At 43.9% G+C, this 26,453-nt stretch overlaps 1 protein-coding gene across 1 annotated transcript in view; it reads right to left on the bottom strand.

Moving 5' to 3' along the window:
* DGKG (diacylglycerol kinase gamma) overlaps positions 1 to 26,453 on the bottom strand; it is a 121,147-nt gene that overhangs the window by 13,444 nt on the left and 81,250 nt on the right. Inside the window, 2 exon segments of the mRNA XM_083616262.1 lie at positions 7,246 to 7,447; positions 18,209 to 18,299. Coding sequence (XP_083472388.1) covers positions 7,246 to 7,447; positions 18,209 to 18,299 — 293 coding nt within the window.

Below are 26,453 nucleotides of genomic sequence, written 5' to 3'. Positions count from 1 at the left end.
CTTCAAGCTTATTGCAACAGATACACTATCATACACCAAAATGCTCAAGAAGATGAGCTTAGTCACATACAAAAAGTCGCCTCAAATCATCTCCTTTGAGGTGTTGTGTGTGTGTTTTACTCTGTGCTGTATGCAGCTCAATATTTCTTGAAGTAGCTAAGATGGAAAAAATTGAGCCCAGTGCCATCTGAAAGAGCATGCAACGTACATGCAATACCTTTAAAAAGTATTTAACATGAGCACAACCTAGCCAAATTTAGCAGCAATTTCCATGGAAAAGTTTAAGAGCATACAGAAAAGAGTGAATAATAATAATAAAAGGGTGTGTGAGGGTGTGTTTTTTGTAATTCTGGGAGACTTTCTGTGTGTCACAGAATTCACCCTCTTGAGCATTTTGGTGTATGATATACTTTTGTTTCAATAAGTTTCAGGTTAAACCATAGAATACAGGTCCAGTCAAATAACACCTTCCCATGCTCACCTTGCAACTGAATTCTCAGGTAAAGCAGGGATATTAATTCAGAGCTGGAAAAGAGCACTAAACTGTCAAGGAGCTTCTCTGCATTTTGCTTTGCCTTGAGATGAGTTATGTGGGTCCTCACCTGGAAGACCTCACCATTGTTAAGGTCACAATACGGGACAGGTGTTGTGGCACGAGCCATACCACTCACCATTCATGATATTACAGGCACCATCTATTGGTGCATGCAACTCTCATGCCACCACATTACTAATACCACTCCAGATCACAATGATCTAGCTAGGAAAAGAATCACATTTGCTGGGGAAACGTTTCAAGGGCTTGAGAAACGCGATATCCCTGAAACAGAAGCCCTTCCTTGGAGGAAGATGTCTTGATCCAATACAAAAGGAATCATAGAATTGGAAGGGACCCCAAAGGGCATCATGGCCGACCCCCTGCAATGCAGAAATCTTAATTAAAGCATCCATGGCAAACAACCACCCAACCTCTCCTTAAAAAGCTCCAATGAAGTTCCACCACCTCTCATGTCTCATGGGAGTTTGTTCCACTGTTGAACAGCTCTTACTGTCAGAAAGCTCTTCCTGATGTTGAGTCAGAATCTCCTTTCTTGTAACTTGAATCCATTGGTTTGAGTACTACCCTCCAGAGCAGGAGAAAACAACCTTGCACCATCCTCCTTGTGACAGCTCTTTAGATATTTGAAGATGGCTATCATATCTCCTCTCAGGCTCCTCTTTACCAGGTTGAACATACCCAACTCCTTCAACTGTTGCTCATAAGGCTTGGTTTCCAGACCCTTTACCATCTTGGCAGGAGCATCAACTGTACATGGGGTAGCACTCTGGAGCAGCACCCACTCATTTTCAGAGGGGCGCGTGCAGGGTGACACACTGGTAGACTGTGCTGCCCAAAAGCGCTACCGATGGTTGCTCATTTGTTGCACATCACACAAATATCTTAAGAAGATGCCTTTTGGCTCAAGGGTATAACATTTTTTCCAGGCACTGAAAATGAGGCGGCAGCTAATGATAAATAGCTGGGCCTTGCCCTGTCCTGTTTTGGTGTTTGTTTGGCAAATCCTGTTGCCTAAGCTCAGCTGCGCGCGTGTGTGGTCTATTTTTTTGTTTCCTTTTCTGTGCAGGGAAAAAAGCATGCCCTAGATTAACAATGAATAGCAAACAAGGAGAAACAAATGTGAAAGCGGAGCAAACTGGAGGCTTTTGCCTAATTCACACCCAACCATTTGTCCATGCCAAGGATGCACCTGCAGTCCTAATAGTAAGAGTCATTTCCTTCTGCATTGCCGCAAACCAGCATTTTTAATTCTCCAAAGCTAGGCCTGGCTTGAAAGGCCTCGAGAAATTGGCGTCGGTGGCCTCAGACTATCCCACAGCCTTAATTTCCTTCCTTTGCTCAGTGGAGCCCATTGGACTAATATGTTCCATCTCTGAAATATGGCACAGTCTACACAGTCAAGAGTGTTTTTCTCTGGTGTGGTTCTTTCTTCTTCTTCTTCCAGGACACAAGAAACGTAATTAAGCTGTGGATCGGAGCTACTTGCACCTCAAACCTCAAAGGGCTCTGCCGTAACATGCTAATTTGGGCAAGAAGGAGGTGTTTGCTGACAGTCTGAAGATCAGACTGATAGCAGATCATGCAAAGCTGCATTGTTAAACCAATTCCTTTGTGTGACTCAAGCCTAGTTTATAAATAATCTGTGTTTTTATGTACTGCAGAAGTAGCTGTTCCAAAAAGCAATAATTGACATTCCTCAGAATCAACCCTGAAAACCTTACCCTGATATGCTGGATGGTGCTTGTTTTTAGGTTAGTTATCCATTATTACCTGTGCATGCTTTGTAAAGGCAGCATGGAAGCTCACAAGGCTGCTGTGTGCCAGCTCACTTGTGAACCAATCATTCCAGGAGGTGAAGAAGTGGAAAAACTTGCGTAGGAGGGAAAGCCAGGTGGGCTGAATATGGCCTGCAGGCCTTCAGTTGCCAGCTTCTGCTTTAGTGCTCTTAAAGTTGCAGTCTTCAAACAATTACCTCCAGTTTGAAAAAGTAATTTGAAAAGGTGCCATCTACTCTTCCAAATGAGGGAGATGCCCAAAGGCTTGCTTTGAGGGTTGTGCAGCAAACGTCTGCAGACCTTGCTGCCTCTGATTCTGCTTCAGTCCTCTTCGCTCAGAAAATTATCTTGCATTAGTCACCATGGAATATTCTGGAGAGAGCGTTGTTTCCCCACCTCTGTAACTTCCTTTCCTTTGCTTGTATTGTAGCTGTATTAAAGCATCCTCTTAGTCATTCTGCCATGCCTAAATAACACCTGCTATGCCAGGCTCCTTCCCAATGCTTTCCGCTTTCTCCCACGTGTACATAGATAGGTCTTTTTCTTATTTTCAGCCAGGCACTCTCACCAAAAGAGCATTTCAGAGAAACCGGTGGTTGTGGGTCCATGAATCCGAGCCTCCTTTTCATTTCCAGCAGCTCAGCCCTGCCCTGCTGCGCCAGCATCATTATTAGCTGAAGCCCTTTAATATTTAATTAACCTACAAGATCCATTTTCTGTAAAGACTCAGACTCAGAGGAGACCAGCATGGGTAGAAGGAAATTAAATATGCAACCTCTAATGAAATTCAGGTTAAAGACAAACATAAAAATAACTGCCCCGTGGAAAATGCTGATTTTAAAGTGTGGCGTGAGTAACTAACTCCCTCATCCTGAAATCCATGCATTTATGTTGATGATAGGGAGGAATGACTAAAAACATGGGGGCGGGGGGAATCTTGTTGGACTCCACTTCCCATCAGCCCCAACCAGTATGGCTAATGGTGTAGAGAGATGGGAGCTGTAGTTCAGCAGTATGCAGAAGATACCACATTGGCTACTCCTGATGTTATGTACTAAGCTTGGATCCTAGAACAATAGGCATGTAGGATCCTAGAATGCAACAACTGATCGGCTTGCAGGAAAAGACCAATCAGGCTCCAGGAAGAAGTTAACCAGCCTATTAGGCTGGTAGGATCGTAGAATGCAACAACTGATTGGCCTGCAGGAAAAGACCAATCAGGCTCCAGGAGGGAAGCAGAATCAGCCAATCAGATGGGACTCATTGTGCAAATAATGTATATAAAAGCCTGAGGTTTGGGGGGCAATTCAATCACTGTTTTACAAGCTACAATAAAGAGCATGAAATCACTACAGGACTCCAAGTATATTTCAGCTGATTTAGCTCAATCTTAGTCCAGGAGCAAGATCCACCCATCCACCCACAGATTAAGTGGGGCAATCTGGAGCACTGTGTACTGACAGCAGAGATGAAGCATGCTGCAGAAAAGTTGCTTATAAGACTAGCAGATTGAAATGATTCATCCAAACAAGTCAAGCTGCACCTGACTGTTTCTTTAGCAGAAATGGTGATTGTGTTTTTGGAACAGGTTCCATCGTGGGGGGTGGGGAGGACTAGACCAGGGGTCAGCAACCTTTTTCAGCCGTGGGCCAGTCCACCATCCCTCAGACCATGTGGTGGGCTGGACTATATATATATATATTTTTTTTGGGGGGGGGAAATGAACGAATTCCTGTGCCCCACAAATAACCCAGAGATGCATTTTAGATAAAAGCACACGTCCTACTCATGTAAAAATACGCTGATTCCCAGACCGTCCGTGGGCCGGATTGGGAAAGCGATTGGGCCACATCCGGCTCCTGGGCCTTAGGTTGCCTACCCCTGGACTAGACAGTCAATTTACTGTATCCTTATTCTTATTGCATCTTTCCCTCTTTGTCCGTGCCCTGTTGTGCCCTTTCTCAAGAGACATCCTCATACTCACAGCTGGAAGCCAGCCGTGTTGCTTACATTAAAAGATTATTTAGATCTGTTAATTACGGCTCTTTGAATGCTGCATGGTAGACTGTCACTAGGAGGGCTGGCTAATTATCAGGTGTGCCCTGCCACGTCCACAAGCTCTAGCTGGCCTCACGCCACCCTTTTCAGCCTCTGCCTTACTAAGCAATCTTGGAAGGCAATTGGGACCTGAGGAGGAGTGCCAGGCTAGCTCTCAACATGAGAGCAAAAAATAAGTAACTATGGCCACAGTCCTATACGACAACACTGACCTGGAAGTCTATTGAACTCTATGGAGAATACTTCTGAGGAGGCATGCTTAAGATTGCACTGCCCACTTCCCTTCTATATTTGTACCTATAGTTGCTGCTGAGCTTGGTTGATGTGAAGTTGTAGCTCTACCCTCCCACTTGCTACTCAGTTTTGAAAACTGATCCTCAGTGCTTGATCTTGACTGGATTCCAATAAACTCCACCTCCTGTTAGGACTGGAAATGTCTCTGGTCTCAGATTTCTGCCCGTCCCTAGAAAAATGTGATCGTTCTTTTGGAGGAAAGTGTCTCCTGTCCTGTTTAGATTTCAGACAGGACACCTTTTTCATGTATTCAAGCTCCTCCTCCTCCAAACTTCGTGGGCAGAGGGTGTGTCCAGTGGGAGGAAGAGAGCCAAGAACAAGAATTATCATGGGATGCGAGCAGAGGACTGGGGTGGTGCCAGGAGGAAGAGTTTGAGAGAGAGAGTTTGTGTGTGGGCAAATGATGGGTTGGGGAGAACGAGAGAGACAGTTTTGCAGGGGCCTGGTCCAGTGTGGGGGAGAGAGTTTTTGTGTGGCTATACACGTAAAGCCCAGCTACATATGTAATATGCAATACTTTTCTTATAGTTGTAAATCATAGTGCTTTTGCTGTTTTTTTCATTGAACTGTAAACCCTGTTGATCTTGCCACTAACCCCAAATGTCACCTGCAGCCACCAGTGGCGTAGCGTGGGGGGTGCAGGGGGGGCGGGCCGCACCGGGCGCAACATCTGGGGTTAGGGCAAATCCATGGGTTAGGGGGCGCAAATCCACGGGTTAGGGGGCGCAAATCCACGGGTTAGGGGGCGCAAATTACTTGCCTTGCCCCGGGTGCTGACAACCCACGCTACGCCACTGGCAGCCACTTGAACCCAGCTCTCTTCTCAGTTCCTTTTGGGAACTTTAAATCCCACCTCCCACTTTAGACTTGATCCGTTCAGACCTGGTTTTTGGCTTGCCACTGTCATGTGTGGTTTGGGCCTAGCAAATCTAGTGAACAGTGACACAATGCGCCTGTCTTGATGACCTATAAGGCGTCTGCTGTGGGAGCTCCTGTGGTGACAGCTACCATCCTGCATGCAGCAACATCTACTGAGCCATGAGAGGCAAAACAAAACCTCCTTCCTTATCATTCTGGGATCTTACCTACCCGTCTTGTAACATGCTTTTGCTCTAATTTCATAGGAAGTGTTACGTAAATTTCATGAAGGTTTCCTAAACAAAGCAAGTGGTAATTAGCATAAGTGAGCCAAGTTTTGCAAGAGAGGAACTACTAGGCTAGAAAGGGGGAAAAAAACGACACAAACCAGATCAGTTATCTTTATCTGTATCAGCTGAAGTCCCTGAGGGAAGAGAAGCCCTATCCTTGCCCACTAAACTGGAAAAGCAGCTCCTGCAGCGCTAGAATTGCCAGCTTATTCTGGGTGTGCCAAGTCTCCCTTGTGGCAGGTAAATATCTTCTCCACATGGCATCATAGCAATAAAAAGAATAAAGCTTCATGTCAATCAACTATTAGAGGCACGAGAGCTCTGCCAGAAGAGCTGCCAGCTCCAAGCGGCAGACTGGGCATCTCAGCAGAGTTATACAGACCAGGGATCCCAGCACTGCAACAAACTTGGATGCTTCTTCTGTTTCTTCACCTGCTTCAGCAATATCATCACCAACTTTCATGACATCAAGTCAAAGCATCAAGGACTCATTCATCCAACATACCCTAATGTTATGTATGCCACCATGTGCCAGAACTGCCCTTTTGCTAGTTTAGAGTGCTGACAGGTTAAATGGGGATGCTGTGATATAAGTGAACAACACAAAATGAACACAAATCAATTTTACCCCGCCTTTATTTCTCCCTCCCCTTCCTTTGTGGTCTACCTGGTGTCAGTTTCAATATTGTAAGCCCCTAGGGAGCAGGGACCTGACCTTTTCTAATTTGAAAATGTTATATAGTTGGATGGTAGTATGGAGACATGCAAATTACACAAACTAGATGCAAAAAGTGCATACATTCACTTTTACAGGTTGGTTGTTATACTCTATTCAAAGGACAAAGAAGAGTCAGAGGCAGCAGAACTGGAGTTTGTAAACACACTTGATAAGGGCATAACTAAAGTTTAGCAGTGCAATCCTCCATCAAATTCTACACTGGCAGGGATTACGGCACAGCTCCCATTTATTGTAATAGAGAGGGATTGTGCCCTTTTGTATCGGCTTTGCATTACAGAGGTGATGTGTTCTGGTAATTTCTGTTATTGCTAGTTCTCAACCCATTACTGTTGCTTGCAAAATCTCAGCGCATATGCATACATGCCCACAGTGCTTTTTTTCTGGGGGGACGCAGGGGTGAATCTTAAGTTTGGCCTCATTGAGGGGCAGTATTTCAACATGAGTAGGAAAATGAGAGTACCCCTAAACATTTTTAAAGAAAAAAGCACTGCGTGCCCATCACTTTCACTGAGCTGAGAGCCACAACACATCTTTTTGGCCCTTCAAAACTGGCAAGTTTTTTGAGTATGGATTACACATGGGGCAGCAGCAGTTGCAGAAGTCCAGCTCTTAAAATGTCCGTAGCTACCCATCCACTCATCCTATTGCAATCATAACAATAAATGCCCTTACCTTGAACACAAAACTTGAGCTCCTTGGCATCAGTAACCACTGAAGATTGTAACTTTTCAGGTACCTTCTTGCTCATCCGGTTATAGCTGCGTTGTTTCTTGGTCTCCCCCCAGAGATTGGAGCCGCCATACATGCTGGGAATGTTGAGGACTGCGATACCTTCCAGTGAAGTGCTACTCAGATCCAAAACTGTTCCATCACACTGGCAGGTAATGGTGGGAGACAACATAAAGGAAGCTATTGTGAGGCGTAAAATGCCCTGCATCAATGCACTGCATTGTTATGTATTTATTTAAACACTTCTATCCCACTTTCCAAAAAAATCCAAGGTGACTTCCAACTGCCAAGGAGCCAATAAAACACCACCTTTATCAAAACACATCACAGCATTAATGTACAATCAAGAGTATCATTCTAAGACTGTGGAAAGCTTTCTGAAACAGAAAGGCATTGAATTCCCCCTCCCGACGAAAGCTGAGCGATGACTTAGAAGTGCACTCCAAAATCTCAAGGGCGCTAGGAAAACGACTCGGCACACTTTTTTTTACAGCTGTTTTTGTGCATTTACTGAAAGGACCTATCCTGCATGGGGCCTTGCTGAAAGATTAGAACAAGTGGAGAGGTGTATGTGTGCAGATGTAAAGAGAGGCATTCTCTGAAGATAAAGGCCATGCGGGATTTCAAGGGAGAGAACCAGTAGCTTGAATTGGGCCCAGAAACAAACATGAACCAAGTACAGTTGACATAAAACAGGCTGAATATGTTCTCCCTTCCCCTTTCCTGCATGGAGGCAAGGCCCAGCATTCTGAACCTGCAAAAGCCTTATGGGCAACATTACAAGGCTGCCCCATGTAAGATACCTACAGAAATTATTTTTGAAGATTATGCAAAGATAACGGCAGCAAGAGCCTGGGTGTGCAGCTGGTGCATCTGTTGCAAAATGCATGAAAGATACTCCTTCGTATGGCTTCTGCTAGTGAAGTTGCAAAGCCTGATGGCAAAATTATTCTGATAAGGTAACTAAAATGCTTTCAACAACAGATAAACTCACCTCACTTAAAGTTGTGACAGTTAAAGTGGCAAATCACCAACACATTTGCTTCCAGATACCCTCTCCCAACATAGCCTTAAAGGATACTTCCAGGGACGAATGACCCTACAATACCCTCAAAAAATTGAGCAAAATATACAGTACTTGCATCACCTTTTATAAAAGGGGAGGGAGGCTTGAACAGTTTTTTTTAATTGACTCAAGAAATGCTAGCCATCACAGGAGCAACAGACCCAGACATCAACAGAAAGCTATGTTTAAAAAAGCAGGTCTAAATACAAGGTAGATAAACAGCAGTAGGGTCGCTGCTTCAATTCAGAAGGAACAATGATTGCCAACAGTTAAACTTGGTTCTGTTGTTTTTCACGGGAATATTATGATTGAACCTTCTCTGTGCTGCTGGGTAAGCAAAGGTCTGGCAGGCCACAGAACGTGATACAGATGCCATATATTCACACAGCAGAGGAACGAGCATCCAATGGGCAGGGAGAATGTTTCCCTCTTTAACCGTGCTCTGTCTCTGTGCCAGTGTGGTACAATGGCCTCTTTGAGAAGGGGCAGCTGACAGGCTGTTGGCAGAGAGACTGGAAGTAGACATTTGCAGCTGGGGGAAAAACCAACTTTATTTCCAGGAGTCTATACCGTAACTGATGCCAATTTCCAAAACAAAACTGTCATTTCACTGTGCTCATGACAGATGCCTGGAGCCAGAGGGAGGGCAAACTGTTGCTTTCATGCCACCAGATTAACACTTTGCAGCCCTGAGAGTGGGAAATGAGGGCTATCTATTTCCATAAGCATTACATCTAGGTATCTTTCCCATTTCACTGATGTACATCAGTACAGAATCTGCAAAAGGCTCAAATAATTTGGCTAGGTAAGTAGAATCCCTCTATGTAATCAATAGTCTTTTTCTGTCTCAGAACATATATCACACCGTGACAAGTGTTAGCCTGTGTGGAGGTTATAACAGGCCTGGAATCTTTTCTTGCAGACCCTATTGTGATCGTTTGGGTGAGTGATGGTTACTTTGCACATCATCAAAAGTGTTATTGTCTTTATTACTTCCCATGTCCCATGACTCAGCCATGGGACAGAAAACAGGTTCTGGGGCTAAGGCCAAGCACCAGCTGGGCACTGCTCACTGCATATTGCCCCAAAAACTTCTGGCAAGATTTGCTGTTTGTATATTCCACATCTGACTTCAATTCTCAGCCATGAATCCCTTTTTGCATTGTGTTAAACAAAATAGTCAAAGACAACCATTCAATTGAAAGACAGCTTTGTATTTTTTCCCCTAGGCCAGCTGGCTCACAGAGATGCAACCCCAAAGAAGAATCAAAGGTACCAATTCTAAAGATGGGATGGAGCGGCGCGGTAGGGCATCTTCCATACCTCACTGCAGCTGGAAAGGGCAACTTCTCAGGCTTCCTATATACTGTTCCTCAATATCTGCCCTTCTCGAGCCTGGAATGCCTCTTTATGAAGTATTTTATTGCCTCCTTGTTCTGAAAGTTAATTTCCCCCTAAATGCTCAGCTTAAAGTCTCCCCACTTACTAACATGGTTTCTAAAGAAATGGAAGTCCTGCTTTCCTTAAGCATGATTTTGCAAGTTTAAGCAAATCAGAATTTAGGAAGTTTTGAAACTGATAATTTTTTTTTTTTTAGCATTTTAGGAGGATGAACTTTGAAACAAAAGGTATCCACGTCTGCCCAGGTGTAAGTACTAAGTCTGCCATTTTAAGCAGTAACATGTGTTCTTGATTAATTCAGAAGTCTGGTGATGGGCAATATTATTTGGCAATTCTTAAAACTGTTAGGAGGCCACTGGAATATGTCAGAAAATTTTGACAACTGGGTACTGATGTAATGGGCCCATGCCAGCAGGGTCTCCAGATTTTCATTTGAAAATTAATTATCACACCATCCCGAAAGAAAGCTAGGAAGCAAAATGTGCAGATACCCTTCTAACATATTTCTGTGAGATAAACCTGCCTGGCTGCTTCTACCCTTCGCTGCTTTTACCCAAAGAGTCAGTGCTGTGATTGAAGAGTGAGTTGTTTTGATACCAGGTGATAGGAATCCTGGTGCCTAAAGAGCTGCTGGTCTTTTGAATTAGTACAACTTCTGTTTTTTTAAAAAAATGATATTTATTAAGAATTTAGAGATTACAAAAAAAAGAAACAGAAAGCAAACAGCAAAAAAATTAACAACATATACATTACAATATATAAAAAATAGATAGAAAAAAGAAAAAAAGTAAAAATAGAAAGAAAAATACAGCAATAACAATAATAAAAAAATAAAATAAAAATAAAACACACATCCAATATTCCATCTCTTTGTCTTTCATTTACTTGTTTCATCGACCTCCTCACACCTCCATTTTTGTATTCTAATTTAATTATTTGTTTCAGCAAATTCTTTCCATCTTTCTCAGTTTTTATTGGATAATTTGTCTTAACAGTCTAACCTATCAATTAACTCAGCAAATCCTTTTCATCTTTCAAAATATTCTGTCATTCAATTTACCTTAATTTATTTTAACCTTATCTTACGATAAAATACCTTAAATCCTAGAACTTAATACTTATTTATACATACCTCCTAATATCATTTCAACTAAAGCCAAATAATTTCATTCCACCATTTTTCCTAATTCCCAAAAATAAATTTTACCCTAATTCCCAAAATGAATTTTTAAAACTTTCTTCCAATCTTCATCCAATGTCCCTTCTTCCTGGTCTCGGGTTATGTCAGGCCTTACTGTCCTTTCCATCTAGTCCATCAACCTGGTAGCCTTATGTCCGAGGCTCGTAAGTCTTTTCCACGTCCCTTCTGCAGTTCTTCTTGTTTATACCAGCACTTTGCCTTGTCTTTGGTTGGTCTCTTTCTTAATTTCTTTCCTTTCTCATTAAGGAGTAGGTCTCGGGGAAACTCCAACCCAAAAATATCTCCGTCTCTCCTCAGCAGATCAGCCCATTCCCCACAGTCCCATTCCCCACAGTCAACCGGGTAGTCCAGAAAATATTTAAATGCATGTTTCAAAGTCCCTCCAAAATTAAGGACCCCCACAACTCCAGACCCCCCCTGGCCCACTCCAGGTTCAATCTTCAAAAACAGCGGCTTATGCTCCTGCAGAGCCTCGGTTCTATCCATTTGTGTTGCTTGAGGTTCAGCAGCAACCTCCTCCATTGTCTTCTGCATTTGCACTTGCCCTGTCAAAACAGGTTCCTGGGTTGGGTCCTGAGTGGTTTCTATATAAGTATTCACTGTTTGTCCAAAATTTTGAACTGCAACAGTCATCAGATTCATCTTCTCATGCATCTGCTCCAGCAAAGCGTTTGTCTTGCAAAAAGCAAGCACCAAAACTTCTTCTATATCCATTTTTGTTCAAGGTCAGAGTCTGGTCTCACGATCCTAATCTCCACAGCTGTGAAATCCCCAGATCGACTCCAGCAACAATTTAACAAGCTCCCTCTAGAGGGAACAATTTCCATTTGTATCCATCTTTTGAAGGCAAGTCCAGCAAAAGAAAGTTACTTTCATTTTTCAAATTTTGTTTCTTTTAAGTGCAAAAGGTAACTTTGGAATCAATTTATTTCTCTTCTTTAACTATCTGTCAAAAAACATTCCATTCACAGTTGATGGGCTTCCCCAAAAGTTTCTGTCTCTGACACCCCGTTCCCAGGTTTGAGACGGTGGAAATTTATCTTTCTTTACTCTCTCTCCGCAGGCTTAAACAATCAAAATTCCCTCTCTTTCCCCCTGCTTCCAAGAGGGGTTTTGATGGTTAAAAATGAAGGAAATTTAGGTCTTTATATACAACTCTCCAGACTTTGGCTTGCACAATTTTTGCTTCAGTCTATATACAAAAAGCGGAAGGCGGACTTCCTGTTTAGACCTTCCCGCTTCAATGCCAAATTAAAGTATTTCTTAATCCAATTTTCCGTTCTACTCACGGGTACTTGTTTAGAGTCCAATTTTCCACAGGAAAAAGTCAGCGCTCTCCGGCAACGGCTGTGCGGCTTCACTCCGTAAGAATAGCGGTCGATTCAAGACACCGTGCTGCTCACCCCACGTCGCTTCGGATCCCCGAAAAAGGGGTTTCCCTGTGAGTAGGGGAGGCGCTCCTGGTGTCAGCCGAATCCCACGTTCCCAGGCTTCCTCCGCCTGGGATTTTTAAGGGGTCTCCGCCTTCGCCGCGGCGGCAAGACCCGATTTTCACGGAGCGGGTTCCTCTGAGTCAGAGGAATTCCGCCATTGTCGATGGCGCTAACCCGGAAGTCCTGAATTAGTACAACTTCTGACCTGGGTTGCTGTCTCACTAGTTTTAGGGCTCAGATGAGGTCATTAAATGTGCCTATCTTTCTTATAATGATTCAAAATGATCGTTAAGCTACATAAAACAGCATGAAAGTAAATGGCAATGTACATAGCATACATATCCCAAATGTGAGGGTAACAGTATTTGGGCAAGGGGGTTTACTGCCCCACCAACCTCAGTCTCCCCCCAACTTCTGTCCTTCTTACTTACAACCAGTCCAGAGAGTGGCATGACCTGCTTGCTTCCTCCCCTTAGATCTCACCCACATTTCCGCTTTCCTTGCCACTTTCCTCCTGGGAAAACCTGCTGTTTACCGCTGAATCAGAGCAAACGTCAACTGGGTTTTCTCTGAATTGATACTGGCTTCAATTTAGTGCTAAAAAGTTTGCTGGGTGAAAGTGGAAGGGCAAAGGCAAAACCTCTCGGTGTGGATGAGCCTTAAGCCTCAGTGTTGCCCTTTTTAGAACTCAGAAAGGAGAAGGATGGCGACAAAAACTAGAATTAGTTGGCTCAGCCTTGCGATTGGCTCTGACTCTGCCTAATGTTGGGCTCCCTGTCTTCCACCCAATAGTCACCAGCCACCACTGGAGGATAAACCTGCTAGGATCCAGCACAGACGAGAAGGACCTAGGAGTTGTAGTGATTCACAAACGGAATACAATCTCAGCAGTCAATGCCTGGAAAAGAAAGGCAAATGCTATTTTCGGCTGCACTTATTTTATAGATGTACTGGGTGTGCAGGACGTAGGAGGTAATAGTAGCGTTCACTTAAAAACCAAACCAGTAAAGCACCCCTCCCTAAATTTTAAGTAATGTTGGACAATGGGGGAAAAGTTCCCTAGGGAAGCTGTGGAATCCTGCAGGGGTTTTTTTTTGTTTGTTTTTTTGCACCCTGTTACTAAACGGATCAGAGATACAATTACCAGAAGGGAAGGTCAGGAGAAGTGTCCAGATGAGTGGGACCCAGACACTTGATGCGTTGGGGATGGCTCAGGTCCAACTGCACATAAGTTTTGTGCTTTATAAAAAGCATGCTTATTATAAAGCCCCTACCAGGCTGAAAGGGAAAAAGGGAGTTGTAGAGTGAAAAATTGAGGGAGAAGGAAAAGGGCAACAACATCCAGCAATCAGCAGTAGGGCATGTCCACATGGGGTTTTTGAGATGATCTGGATATGCTCACCCAGTGTAGTAAAGTAAAAGGGAAAGGACCTCTGGACTATTAAGTCCAGTCGAATTCGACTATGGGGTGTGGTGCTCATCTTTGCTTTTAGGCCGAGGGAGCCGGCTTTTGTCCACAGACAGCTTTCTGGGTCATGTGGCCAGCATGACTAAACTGCTTCTGGCGCAATGGAACACTGTGACGAGTGCCAGAGCGCACAGAAATGCCATTTACCTTCCTGCCACAGTGAAACTCCACACACAAAAATGGTTGAGCTTTTTTTTTGGGGGGGGGGCAAAATTGATGAGCTGCTTTTTTTTTAGTTTTGCCCAAAGTTGCCATATGTCCATATTTTCCCAGACATTTTACTGATTTCTGCCTGGACACAGCTTCCGACTACAGTACAGTACCGACTACAGCCAGTGTGGTGTAGTGGTTAAGAGCGGTAGTCTCGTAATCTGGTGAACTGGGTTTGCTTCCCCGCTCCTCCACATGCAGCTGCTGGGTGACCTTGGGCTAGTCACACTTCTTTGAAGTCTCTCAGTCTCACTCACCTCACAGAGTGTTTGTTGTGGGGTAGGAAGGGAAAGGAGAATGTTAGCCGCTTTCAGACTCCTTAGGGTAGTGATAAAGCGGGATATCAAATCCAAACTCTTCTTCTTCTTCTATTCCGGATGTGTCTGGGAAATTCCAAATGTATGGCAATCCTAGCCACAGCGATACCTATTTTTCTACTTGCACTGGCGTGCTTTCAAACTGGTAGGTTGGCAGGAGCTGGGACCAAGCAACAGGAGCTCACCCCGTCGCGAGGATTCAAACCGCCGACCTTCCGATTGGCAAGCCCAAGAGGCTCAGTGGTTTAGACCACAGCGCCACCCACGCCCTCACCTTTGCCTCACCCAGTGCACTGCATTCCCAAAAGCTGCACATATACACAGAGTTAATCTAGGCTGGCACCTCCCCGCTCTGCAAACAATACTAGAATATTAGCAAGGCTAGAACAGACAGGGCTATGTACACAACGGTGGAGGGAAGGATGCAAAAAGAACCCTAGTGGGTTATCTAGTCGGCATCCTTCTTCCAACACTGGTGAACAAGGTGCCTCTGGGAAGCCCAGAGGCAGGACATGAGTGCAGCTGTGCTCTCCTGCTGCTGTTTCCCAGTGCTGTCTCTGATCATTCTGACTAGCAGCCATGGATAGCCTTTTCCTCCATGAATTTGTCTACACCTGGGACCTTCAGCATGTACTCCAGCAGCTGCTCCACCAGTGATCTACAGCCCTTCCTCTGAGGATCATGGGGCAAGACTTCAAAACAGGTGGCGCGTCCCTGTTGCCTTTAAAAGCACTGCCACGCAACCTAGTTCTGAGCATAGCTTTTGACAGGAGGCCATCTTCTGTTGTGTTGGACAGGGGGAGTCATTTGCAAAACACTCCATCGCCAGGGCAAGGTTTTTGTGCCAGCTGACGTTTCTGCATTCTAGCTTTAATGAATAACTAATGAAAGGTTCATTTATCCACTGATGGGGAAAGGAGGAAGTTTACAGAAAACACACACCTCCCCAAAGCCCCAATACAAACTGTGTAAAAAAAGAAAAGAAAAGAAAAAGAGAGAGTAAAATGACAGGGCTCTTAGCAACCCCTGGCAAGCTGTTCACACTCCTCTCTAATTAAAGGCTGTTTCCATCTAGCCCAAAGATCGCTGTATGCAAACACGGGGTGTATACACACACACACACACTTCCAGCCAAGCTCTGAAGTACAGCTGTAAGGAGGAGGGGAAGAGGCTAAATTCTGCTCTCCTCCAACTGACTTCAGAGATGGCAAGAGCCCAGATGCTGGGACCAACAAGTACACTTGAAGGAGGATCCCTCAGTGATGTGTATGCACTTTTAAAATGCTGCTTAGTGTCTATGGCTGTTTTCTTTTCACACAACTGCTGCCTTTGGTATCTGAGGAGCTTCCTCAGAAACTGCCCCCGTACACCCAGCAGTGGATGGCAATGTCACTAAAGGATAGGCTGGACTGAACTTCTGGCTGTTTGCAGAAAAAGAAAGCTTCTCTTTACACATTGAACAATGAAGGGCAACAGGATATTTATTGTTAGCTGGATCTGAATGTGTTTTAATCCAAAGTCTTGCTCATATCTGTAACTGTGAGCCTGAAGCAGGATTACAGCTCCAATTAGCAATAAGATGGGGATTGTTTTCAGGAAGGTTGTGGAAGTCACAAACCCCGGGGGGAGGGGGGGAGGAAGTAGCCCTCCGATAATGGTCCTTAGGCAAAGCTTTCCTGGGAACTTTCCTCTCGACTTCCTCCTGGGCTGTGGATCCATGTTTGGAAGAAAGAGGCAAAATGGACCTGCTTCTTAGCCTCCCCTCTTCATTGCATTCAGAAGTACAGTGGAGACTAAAAGAATGCACCAGACTTTCTTTTAATCTGGTCATTTCCTGACAACCTATTTATTTGAGCATTCATCTTGATTTGCTCGCACAAAGTGTGCAGGGAGGTTAGACACCATCGGCTTCAGACTGAACATTCATTCTGATTTGCTTGTCGAGAGGTTCTATGGCACTGAGTCAAGCAAGTGTTGTTCCACTCCTTCCAGTGCATTTTCCCGTCACTTTCCTTATGCCATCATAAATGGCCAAGCCTTTAAGGTGCTACAAGATGTTTTGAAACTTCTGCCATAATACTTAGAAAAAATGCGTAAAACAAACCTGTTCTTCAATTATTAGTATGGCTGGTTGAACAAAATGTATAAGATCAAAGTTTTAGCTGATTAACACATTTGTTTTGTGTTTGGGCCAAACACTTTCTGAATGCAGCAACATGCTTTCCTTGTTTTTAGATGATGCACTTACATATCATAGCAGACATTACATAGAAGAGGCATTCCTTTGTGTATGGGAGAATGCCTCTTTTAAAATGGGACGACACCTGCATTTTTCATATGCATCTAACTATATATTCATAGTATGTTGGGAACACCCCTCCCCCAACTCTGCTACCCAGTTAAACAGTGGCAGCATTTTAGCCAATTAACATTTTAATCTATTGATCTAACATGCAAGTTGATTAAATTGGTTAAACATTGCAGTCTTTATTATTTCTTATAATCTGGGGAAAAAAGTTCAAGCAAGTTTGGAGCTCTGTTGCTGATGTTATTTGCCTATCAAAAATACTCTCAGTGTTGACTAATAGTACAAGGGCTTGTTTGGAAATACAGGAACCAGATCCCTTTGTAGTTTGGATTTAGCCACTTGTATAAATCCTTTTTCCCCTTGTCTATTACACAGATTATCAGGAAACCAGCATGGGAGCAGAACAGGTGCTAAATAATAGGTACCTTGACTCAGCATCTCAAGTCTTGGAAGATCTCCACTGTGGGCAAGTCTTAATTGCCTGCAAAGCTTATGGTTGCCTAATGGATTTGATCCATACCTGCTTTGAGCATGAAAGGACAATGGGTTTATTTCCTGCTATTAGTGTTAATTAGCTGAGAAATGCTACAGTGGAAGTGTTATCACAAAATGGCCACTTACGTATTGTGAATGGCCACTTAGGATTTACCCACACTTACCTTTTCTCTTTTCTCTGTTCTTTCCAGGCACAGTGCATGCTTTAAAACTGCATGTCCAATCAACCTTTCCCCACGAAAATCTGTTCTTTAAAGCTCAGTTGAAACTGAAGTTAATCCATGGAAACCCCAAATTGACGTTTGCACCTATTAAGCACTAAAGAGTGGCTTTTTGCAGGGAAAGCTCCAGGGCAAAAGGAACCCCTTCAAAATGCCTAGACACAGAGCTTCTAAGTGTGGACTTGTGCCTGGAAAGTGTGGGGCAAAAGCTAAGTGTGGATAACTCTTAATTTGGAGTGTCACCGACTCTACCTTTTACAGTTCATTGCCACTTGACCTGACTTTTTACATTTCCCCCCTTTCCTCTGAATTCATAGCTATAACACTCATGGCATCTGATGAACTGCAGTCTAGTCTGTGAATGGTGAAGCCATAATACAGTATATACCCATCAGTTTTTCGGGTCCTTCGTCGGTTTTTTCACAACCAACTAACATGGTTACTCCTCCGGAAGCAGTGAATTTATAGCGACTCTGAAAGCTGATTCCTACATCATTCCTGCCAGGTCAAAACTCCTGGAAATGGTTCAAGGTGGTGGCAGCAGGAGCTCCATGGTACTCTTCAACGTTACAGCTGCTACATAGAGTAGACCCCATTAAGGAGTATTCCTAGCAGGTTGTGTGTGACAGGTGTAGGATCAGCTTAATGGAAAGGGGGGCTGGAAGGGAAATTTGTATCAGCACTAAGAATTACCCAGATAGTCTCCTGGGCAACAAAGAGGCACTGCAATCACCCGGACAACAGTCTCCAGTAGAAGCGGCAATTTGAGGATCCCTGGAAACTCACCTCAATCTCTACATAGTCGTGGAGCTTCTTGCAGGTGGCGGCAAAGGTTTCCGTTGTGCCAAATTCAAAATACCAAAGTTTATTCTTCATTCTGACAGAGAGAACAAAGAGAGGGGGGCATTACAGAAGGAGAGATCCCCTCCATCATCTCCTTTTCCGAACATACTGTTCCTCTCCAGCAGTCACTGAGCACCATATCTACTGCAAATGTCTGCATGCAGAGAACTACCACACTGCCACTGGAAACAGCTAGAAAAGAACATCTTTTGCCTCCCAGAAAATTAGGGCCATTGTGCGATTGAATTCTCAGCTGGCATCATAATCTTTTGCGCAGGGTGGTCTGGTGAAATGCAGGAGAAGGGAAGAGATCCAAGACTAAATTCACAGGGGCATTTTTAAACCATTACACAGAGAGAGTACCAAGGCTCTGCAGAAATAAAAACTTGGAGTGCTTATCCAGGCTTACTCCAAAATATCTGTGTTTGGACAATAAATTTGCAAATCCTAGTTGAAAGATTGGGACCAGTGAGATCTCTCTGTACTGTAATCCACCCAGAATAGGTGGCAGGGGGGGATCACCTTGCTGTAGAGGGACAGCCATGCTGCTGCTGGGCTCCTGTAAGCATAGAGGAGGTGATGAAGGAGGTGAAGCATAGAGGAGGTGTCCATATTCCTCAAAGAATAAAACAAAATGAATGCAAACAATGCATTTCTCTGTTTTTCATGAAGGGTGTGCGGGGGGGGATTTCTAGAGGAGAGTAAGCTTGGTGATGTGATAATTGCCACTTAAAAAGTGGGGGAGGTAGATGATCACATGTGACCTGGACTGGTGTAGTGGGAAGAATGTCAGCCTCTAAAGTATTTTGTGTTTGTGTGTGTTTGTGCAAAATGGCCTTGGTGAAAGGGAAGGTATTGCTTATTATCCTCCACAGGCATTCTCTGACTGCCTTCTCCAGAGCAACCGCAACAGGAGTGCTACCAGAAATAAGAGTCAGATTTTCTCAGATTATACAAAGGTAGCACATCGTGAAGCTGAGGCTCCAGTACTTTGGCCACCTCATGAGAAGAGAAGACTCCTTGGAAAAGACCCTGATGTTGGGAAAGATAGAGGGCACAAGGAGAAGGGGACGGCAGAGGACGAGATGGTCTGACCAAACTGCGGGAGGCAGTGGAAGACAGGAATGCCTGGCATGCTCTGGTCCATGGGGTCACGAAGAGTCGGACACGACTAAACGACTAAACAACAACAACAAGCACATCTCGTGTTGGGGGAAAAGGCATTATTCCTGAAACAGAAGCATCATGAAACATCAAGGAATGCCATCCAGACTGCATGCAGTAAAATGGTAAAAACTGCATGCTTTTCACACTAAACACTGATCATCCCAAGGAAGATGGCAACTCTCTGGAAAACTACCAAGGGTCACCCACTCAAAGCTGGTTGGAGCTGGGTGCCAGGCTGGAAACATGAGAAATACCACAAAGACAGCTTTCCATGTGGCACCTTGCTATGTTTGCGAAAAACTTGAGCTTTTATGCACATGACTTAAAACACTGCAAATGTATCAGGAGCAACAATAATGGGTCAGTATCAGCGGCTTCCTTTCATTGTGTGCACACGCAAGAGACTCAGGGAAAACAGCTCCTTAGTTCCTTGGCTGTTGTCTATGACGGTGGAATACAGCAATTTGAGGTTCCTGTGAGGGTCATGCAAAGCTTTGTCCTGGAACCCAATGCAAGTCTTGCACCACAACCATGGAATGGTGGCATAGTCCATCTCCTTTGTGGGGTAATTAAGACAGCAGGTGCAATAACAGCAGGCAGTACATACCTTCTTAAGAGCTCAAGGTTAAGCTGATACTTAACATTATTACTTTTATGGGGTCATACACACTTAGCTTTGCTCTGCATCTCTAGGCAAAGATCTGGGCTCTCCAGGTCCATGTCCAAGCATGGTGTGTGTGTGTGTGTGTGAGAGAGAGAGAGAGAGAGAGAGAGCTTCCCCCACATTTTACTGCTGAATCGGACCAAACAGCAATTGGGTTTTCTTCGGATTGCCATTTGCTCTGATTTAGCAGTAAAACACAAATTTCCCCCGGAAAAGCTTTGGGACACACACACAAAACCATGCTCAGACATAGACCTAGAAACCTTAGAAAGCAAGGAGCAAAGATAAGTGTGGATGAACCCAAAAGTCATCAACAAGGCTTCATGTTGATATTTTAAGAAGTATAAGCAAAAAAGGGAAATTTTCAAAGGAGAATCTCAATTGTTTGAAACTCATAAAGCCAATTAAAATTCTGAAAATTTTGCCCAATTTCAGATTTGTGCAAAATGTTTGCAAGGAGGTCCCGGCAAGAGGGCTAAAGCCATGGAACAAATGTGCACTTTTGGACTCTCTACCATTCACTTCTTCATAATAAGACTTGGCCCAGTTAGCTTGATGATCGGTGCGGCTCTCCACTGCGAAAGATCCAAAATTTCAACTCAAACTGGAAAAAGAAAATTGTCCTGCACTAGCCTTTTGATTGAGCTAAGAGCCTTTGGGGACAGAGATCAGGCTTACCTGATTTCTTGTGCTAATAAAACTGCGTGGGAACCTCGCTGAACCTTGCAGGGACAATTTGGTCCTGGAGAAAGGGATTGAAATCACGAACGCTAAATGCAATAACAACCAGAAGCACAGTGCCTCTGTGTCCTTGCTGGATAATCATGGTTCTCATGCACAGAATGTGAGAACAATCCATGCTGCCATGTTTAGAACAGCTAGCTGATTAAACAGGAGTCAGCAGAACAAAGTGAATGTGAGAGAAGAGAAGCGTCTTTGAGGAAGGGATAGGGGAGTGACTACATTTTTTTGTTTTTGTAACAACACCTGGCTACAGAATTGAGCAGGACTCCAAACCCTTGCTTCAGCAGCACCAGGTCTTTGGCAACAGGGAAAGCAATGGAATCTTCTTGGAAGTTTCTAAGAGTTGCCTCAACACTGCAAAATAAGGCACCTGCTCAAGGATAGGGAACTTGCTGCCCTTCAGATGTCGCTGAATTACAACTCCCATCATCCCTCATCATTGACTGTGCTGGCTAGGATTGATGGGCACTGCAGCCCAACAACATTGCAGGGCTGGTACAAGTTCCCTGCCGCTACTTTAAGTGCAAAATATCCTTAGATAACTCAATGAATACACTCAGACTCAACCTGAAACAGCTGCAATTTTGGGACACAGAGCAAACATTGCTGTACACTTTCTATGTTTAGCTGAAATTAGTTCCTGCCCCAATAATAGGGATAATGCATTGGGAATGGGCCCAGCAAACTGAAGGGGATGTGTACAGTGTCCTTTGTATTTGCTGCTTTGTTGCTGCTTTTATTTTATATATGGCTCCTTGAGCATTTTTAAACAAAAAGCAATCTTTTTTAAAAAAACACCACCACCAAACTCCAAATCAACCAAATAAAATAACTAATTGGGATATTACATTATTTTCAGTCACTTCAGTGGTATTTGCTTAGGAGGAATTTCTGAGGGATTGTGCCAGTTTCCTCACAAATAGCCGCAAGGCCTGAGAGATTTAGGGGCTCTGAGTTGAACAACCAACCTAGGACCCCCCCTCCCCCTAGATTCTCCAAATGAGGACTACAGTGAAGCCATAGTCTCACTGGCAAATAAGAGCAGAACAGCAAAATGTAAGGAGGTGTGGGCTGGATGAGAAACCCGCCCACGTTCAGTCGAGAAAGAAAAGGCAGAGAAGACAGGTTGATTTACTAAATGCAAACACACATGTCAGGCAGTATTTATTTTCACCCTGCTACGCGCCTCATCCTGACATTGTTAGAGTTGTCGTCAGAGGTTCAAAAATTGCACGGTTAATTTTTTGAAGAGGCAATTATGCATGTCTGCATAAAGTTTGCATAATTTTGAACTGCGGCTTGTTGAAAACAACTTTGCAGATTTTATACTTTTTCATCCCCCCCCTTTTTTTTTTGCAGGGGAAGAAGTGCTCGGGAGAGACTAGGGGAAAGAGCCTAAAAGCAATAAGTGGAAGGAGGGTGTGGCCTGATGAAGCACTCACTTAAGAGCTGTGCTGAGTGATGGCTTCCTCGTCCCCGATTCCTGGGAGCTGTGCCCAGTCTCAGAGGAACCGACCAAAACGTTTTCAGGTATTTCTCTACAATCATGCGACATGTCCCAGAAATGTGCTCTGTGCACAGAACAGCTGACATTTTCAGGATCAAGTTTCAGACGTTCAGTGCTTGAGACTATATCCTGCATCTTGCAAGGCAGACAACCTTGCAGATTCTTAGAACCAGAGGCTTTAGTTTATCAGAGGCTTTAGTTTATCAACCGCTACATGCAGGGGGATTGCTAAGTACAGACCTATGACACAGATTTCCATTAAGTTTGCATATGCTAATGCGTATATGACTCTGGGCAGTTAAGATGCTGGGTGTCTGCATTTTGCAGGGTTCTCAGCCACCTTTAAGTCAATTTAGGGGGGGGGGAGGTTTTTTAAAAAGCGGAGGGGAAGTAGCAGACGATCTGGGCTTCACTGCAAAACGCCCATGGCTTGAGCCCTTAACAATGCCCTTGGCTACATATGGAAAGGGCTATTATAGAAAAGCAAAGTGTGTCAGTATAAGAGTGTGTGATCAGCTTGGTACAAGTTGCCTCTGACCCTTGACCACTGCTCTTCAGCTTATCAGCAAGATGTGGAGCAGGACAATGAATGTTATTTCCTGCTTACACTCCCGATAGCCCTTATCGCCTGCTGTCTTCACCCAAAGACAACAGACTTCAGCTGCAAACTGGTCTCTTGGGAACCCAGGGGTTTAACCGTTGTCGAAGCTAAGGTGGAGTAATCATACAGTTCTGGTCCTTTGCTGTTCCTAGACTGAAGCAGGGAGATCCTAATGTAAAGGAGGGACTTTCAGATCTGAGATTAGAGTTGAAGAACCTGTGGCCTTCCAAATGCTGAGTCCACAAAGTCCTCTCTCTAATTCTGTGAAGGGCAACCCATAAGCACATCCACTCCCTTGCCCCCACTATTTACACCTCCAAAAGTATTGGGGTGGTCACACGGCTTCAGTTTACAAAAGTGCATATCCCATAATTTCCCACTGAAATCCCAAAACTTTTTTTTTTACTGCAAATGTTCTGGTTTCTTGTTTCATTTCTGCTAAACTCTGAACAACTATGTGGTAATATTTGGGAAGCATCGCACAACAAACTAAAGTAGAACATTGCACTATAAAGACAGGATTGCCATATGTCCCAACATGGCTGGTATTTAGCCCTCCTTGCTTGAAAACGCATGGGTTTTTTTTTTAGATTTCGCAAAAAAAGCTGAACAACTTTTGTGTCCAGATTTACTTTTTGAACTATGGCAACCCTATAAAGAACACGTTGCAAAATACATACAGTACAGTATAAAATTCTAGTCTGGAGGGGCCCCCAAGGAATGTTGAGAAAGCTTATTTCCACACAGGAGAGAGCTTAATGTTGCAAATGAGCCATTCAGATATTCAGGTCATTTATAACAAGTAGTAGTAGTAGTAGTAGTAGTAGTAGTAGTAGTTGTTTTTAAACAGATTGGATTTCCACTCCAGATTAAATCACTGGGGTAGAGGGTACTGGCTGGCATTTTTATGCCAATGACATTATGAGGACTTGGTCAAAACACTGGATGCATGAACAGCATCCCTCCTACAATAAGCATACTGTGTTATAATCAGTAGTGACCATGCTGTTTAAGACTGGGCTGTGGAGCTGGGTTCCATCTATGTCCAGTGCTTGGGACTGAAGGATTTTTTTTGAAAAAACAGGAGGGGGAAGAGAATCAGAAGATAGGGGTTAGCAGCAGACAATCTAGAGAATGAAACAGGGCCAGCCCTACCATTAGGTAGAGTAAGGGAACCACCTCAGGTGGCTGATTTTGGATTCCATAAAAGGCAGAAAATTGTTATTCAGTTTGTTATTATATTTTTACTGATGGGGTATGTGTATGTGTTAGGGTTCTCAGGCAACTTTTTGCCTCACATTGCAGAATACCTTAAAGAGCCCTGGGTTTTATGCAGCTTGACTTTGGAGGAGAGGGATTTGCTGCTCTGCCTCAGGCAGCAAAATGGTGTGGGCTGAAAGGAGAGTCCCTTTCATCTCAATATGCTTTGCATTGTTACTCTCACCCCAGCGCCTGAGGACTTCCTCTCTCTTTTTAATTGCATGTCTGATGGCACCTCTCTAGCCTAAGATGACTCCAGTGCAGTCCTAAGACCATGGTAACCTAATAGAGATTGTTTACAGGAAGTGTGTTCATGTCCGAGCTTCATTCCCTGTACCAAAATTCTTACTCAGTCCCCAGAAATCTTTCAAAGGTTTAAGGACTGCTGTAATGCTGTAAAGACAGAAACAGCAGCTGTTCCACTCCCGGCCACCTGTAGGTGTAAAAACATCTCCAGAACTAAATAAGGCAGCTCAGAGGTATGGTGCATCTCACTAGGTTCCTTGCTAAATACTCTTCTTCGCATTGTGTGGTGCCCTGCTCCTTCCTAAAAAACAAAACAAACGCACGTTCTTGCCTTTTGGATTTTTTATTTAATTTAACCAAATTTCTATACCGTTGGATCGTAGTAAAACCTCTAAGCAGTTTATAAAAACGTTGTCTACTTGGAGCTTTCTTGAAGAGAGAAGGCTTGGGTTTGAATTCATGTGAGAAAGTAAAGCCACAACCTGCATCCTTTCTGCCCAATGGAACAATTGTCAGAATGTGTTTGCATAGCACAAACAGGCATTTTGTGCTATTTTAGGCTGGAGAAAACATCCAGAAAACTATTGCCTGACTTGAAAGGGGTTTATAAAGGCTTCTGTACATTACCAGCCTCCCCTAACCTGGCATCCTCCATATGGCTTGGACTACAACTCCCATTAACCTTAATCATGTACACAGCCATTTCTATTCTTCCGCTGCCATGTCTGGTGAGGATTTGCAGGTTTGTTTTTTAAAAAAAAATACAAAAATGTCAAAACCTGTTTACCAGAGGCAAAAATGGACGAGTCAACAAAACGTGCAGCAATTCCTCTTTCAAACTGTGTTGGCTCTGGAGGAACCACCCTCTCCCATTGTCTGCTTTCAAACTTAAAGAAGCCATTTAAGGCTTAGCTTAAATATTTTGTCAAGATTGGAGTAACTACTAAGCTCTGCTCACAAATTCATTTGGAAGCAGTGCACAAGATGGGTTCAGCAAGTGTCAAGGTATTCACACACATCTCGCCACAAGCGTTTGAAAGTCAAGCAGACCTTCCTTTATGCATTTTCTCTTAAATGTCCAAAGCTTGTCTGTCAGATGCAGGACTCTGGATGAAGTAGACTACTAGTGAAACTTTCCACATGCATTACAGAAGGTTCAGGGGCATGGCCTAGGGCAGGGGTGAAAAATCTTTTTTGGCCTGGTGGCTGTATTACCTCTGTGGATAGCTGTGGGGAGTTACATTCTAGGCAGTGGATGGGGTGATCAGACCCCAAACCAGTCAAGGCCAGATGTGTGCACAACCACACACCCTTAACACACAAATGCTGAGACTCTTAAAAGGCTCTAGAATATTGAGTCAGAACATGATGCAGAGCATTGCCTGGGACTCTTGAGCCTTTTGTTTTCTTTCATGAACTGAGAATGCATCCATGCACACTTAGTTGAAGACTGCAAGAACAGATTAGTCGCAGTGGACCAGCAAACTTTTAAGGAAGTTTATCCACACACGGAGGATAGATAGAGCTGCGTTATACTGAGCCAAATCATCCACCAGGTGGTCCATTTAGTCCAGTTTTCCTTACTCCAATTGGGCAGGGGGTCTCTTTCTCAAAGCTATTACCTGGGACCTTCTGCAAGCAAAGTATATGTTCAACAGCAGAGCTATGTTTCCCCTGTGAGGAATTCTTGAAAAACCTGCAGAGAACCCCAGGATTTCCAGGAACACTGTTTGAAAACTATGAGATACTCTCAGGCTGTTTTTATACCTAATGCCCCATCCTTCCTCAGAGCTGCTCTGTAAGTTCCCAGATTGCTGCTGGGCCAAAGCTGTGTAGACAGTTGGTTAGAAATGCATGTCCACAGGTCCTGGAGAGGAAATCCATGGTTAACCAAAATAAACCACTAATAAGAGGTGGGAAGGCATAGCAAACTAAATGGCAAGTAGAGATGTTGATTGGGTTGCTCTCCATGGAGGATGGCTTCACAAGAGGATCAGGA

This window comes from Podarcis filfolensis (assembly GCF_964270895.1).
Source record: "Podarcis filfolensis genome assembly, chromosome: 5".
Classification (NCBI taxonomy): Eukaryota; Metazoa; Chordata; class Lepidosauria; order Squamata; family Lacertidae; genus Podarcis; species Podarcis filfolensis.
The sequence above is the reverse complement of the archived record's forward strand: the minus strand, read 5'-3'. Positions and strand labels throughout refer to the sequence as shown.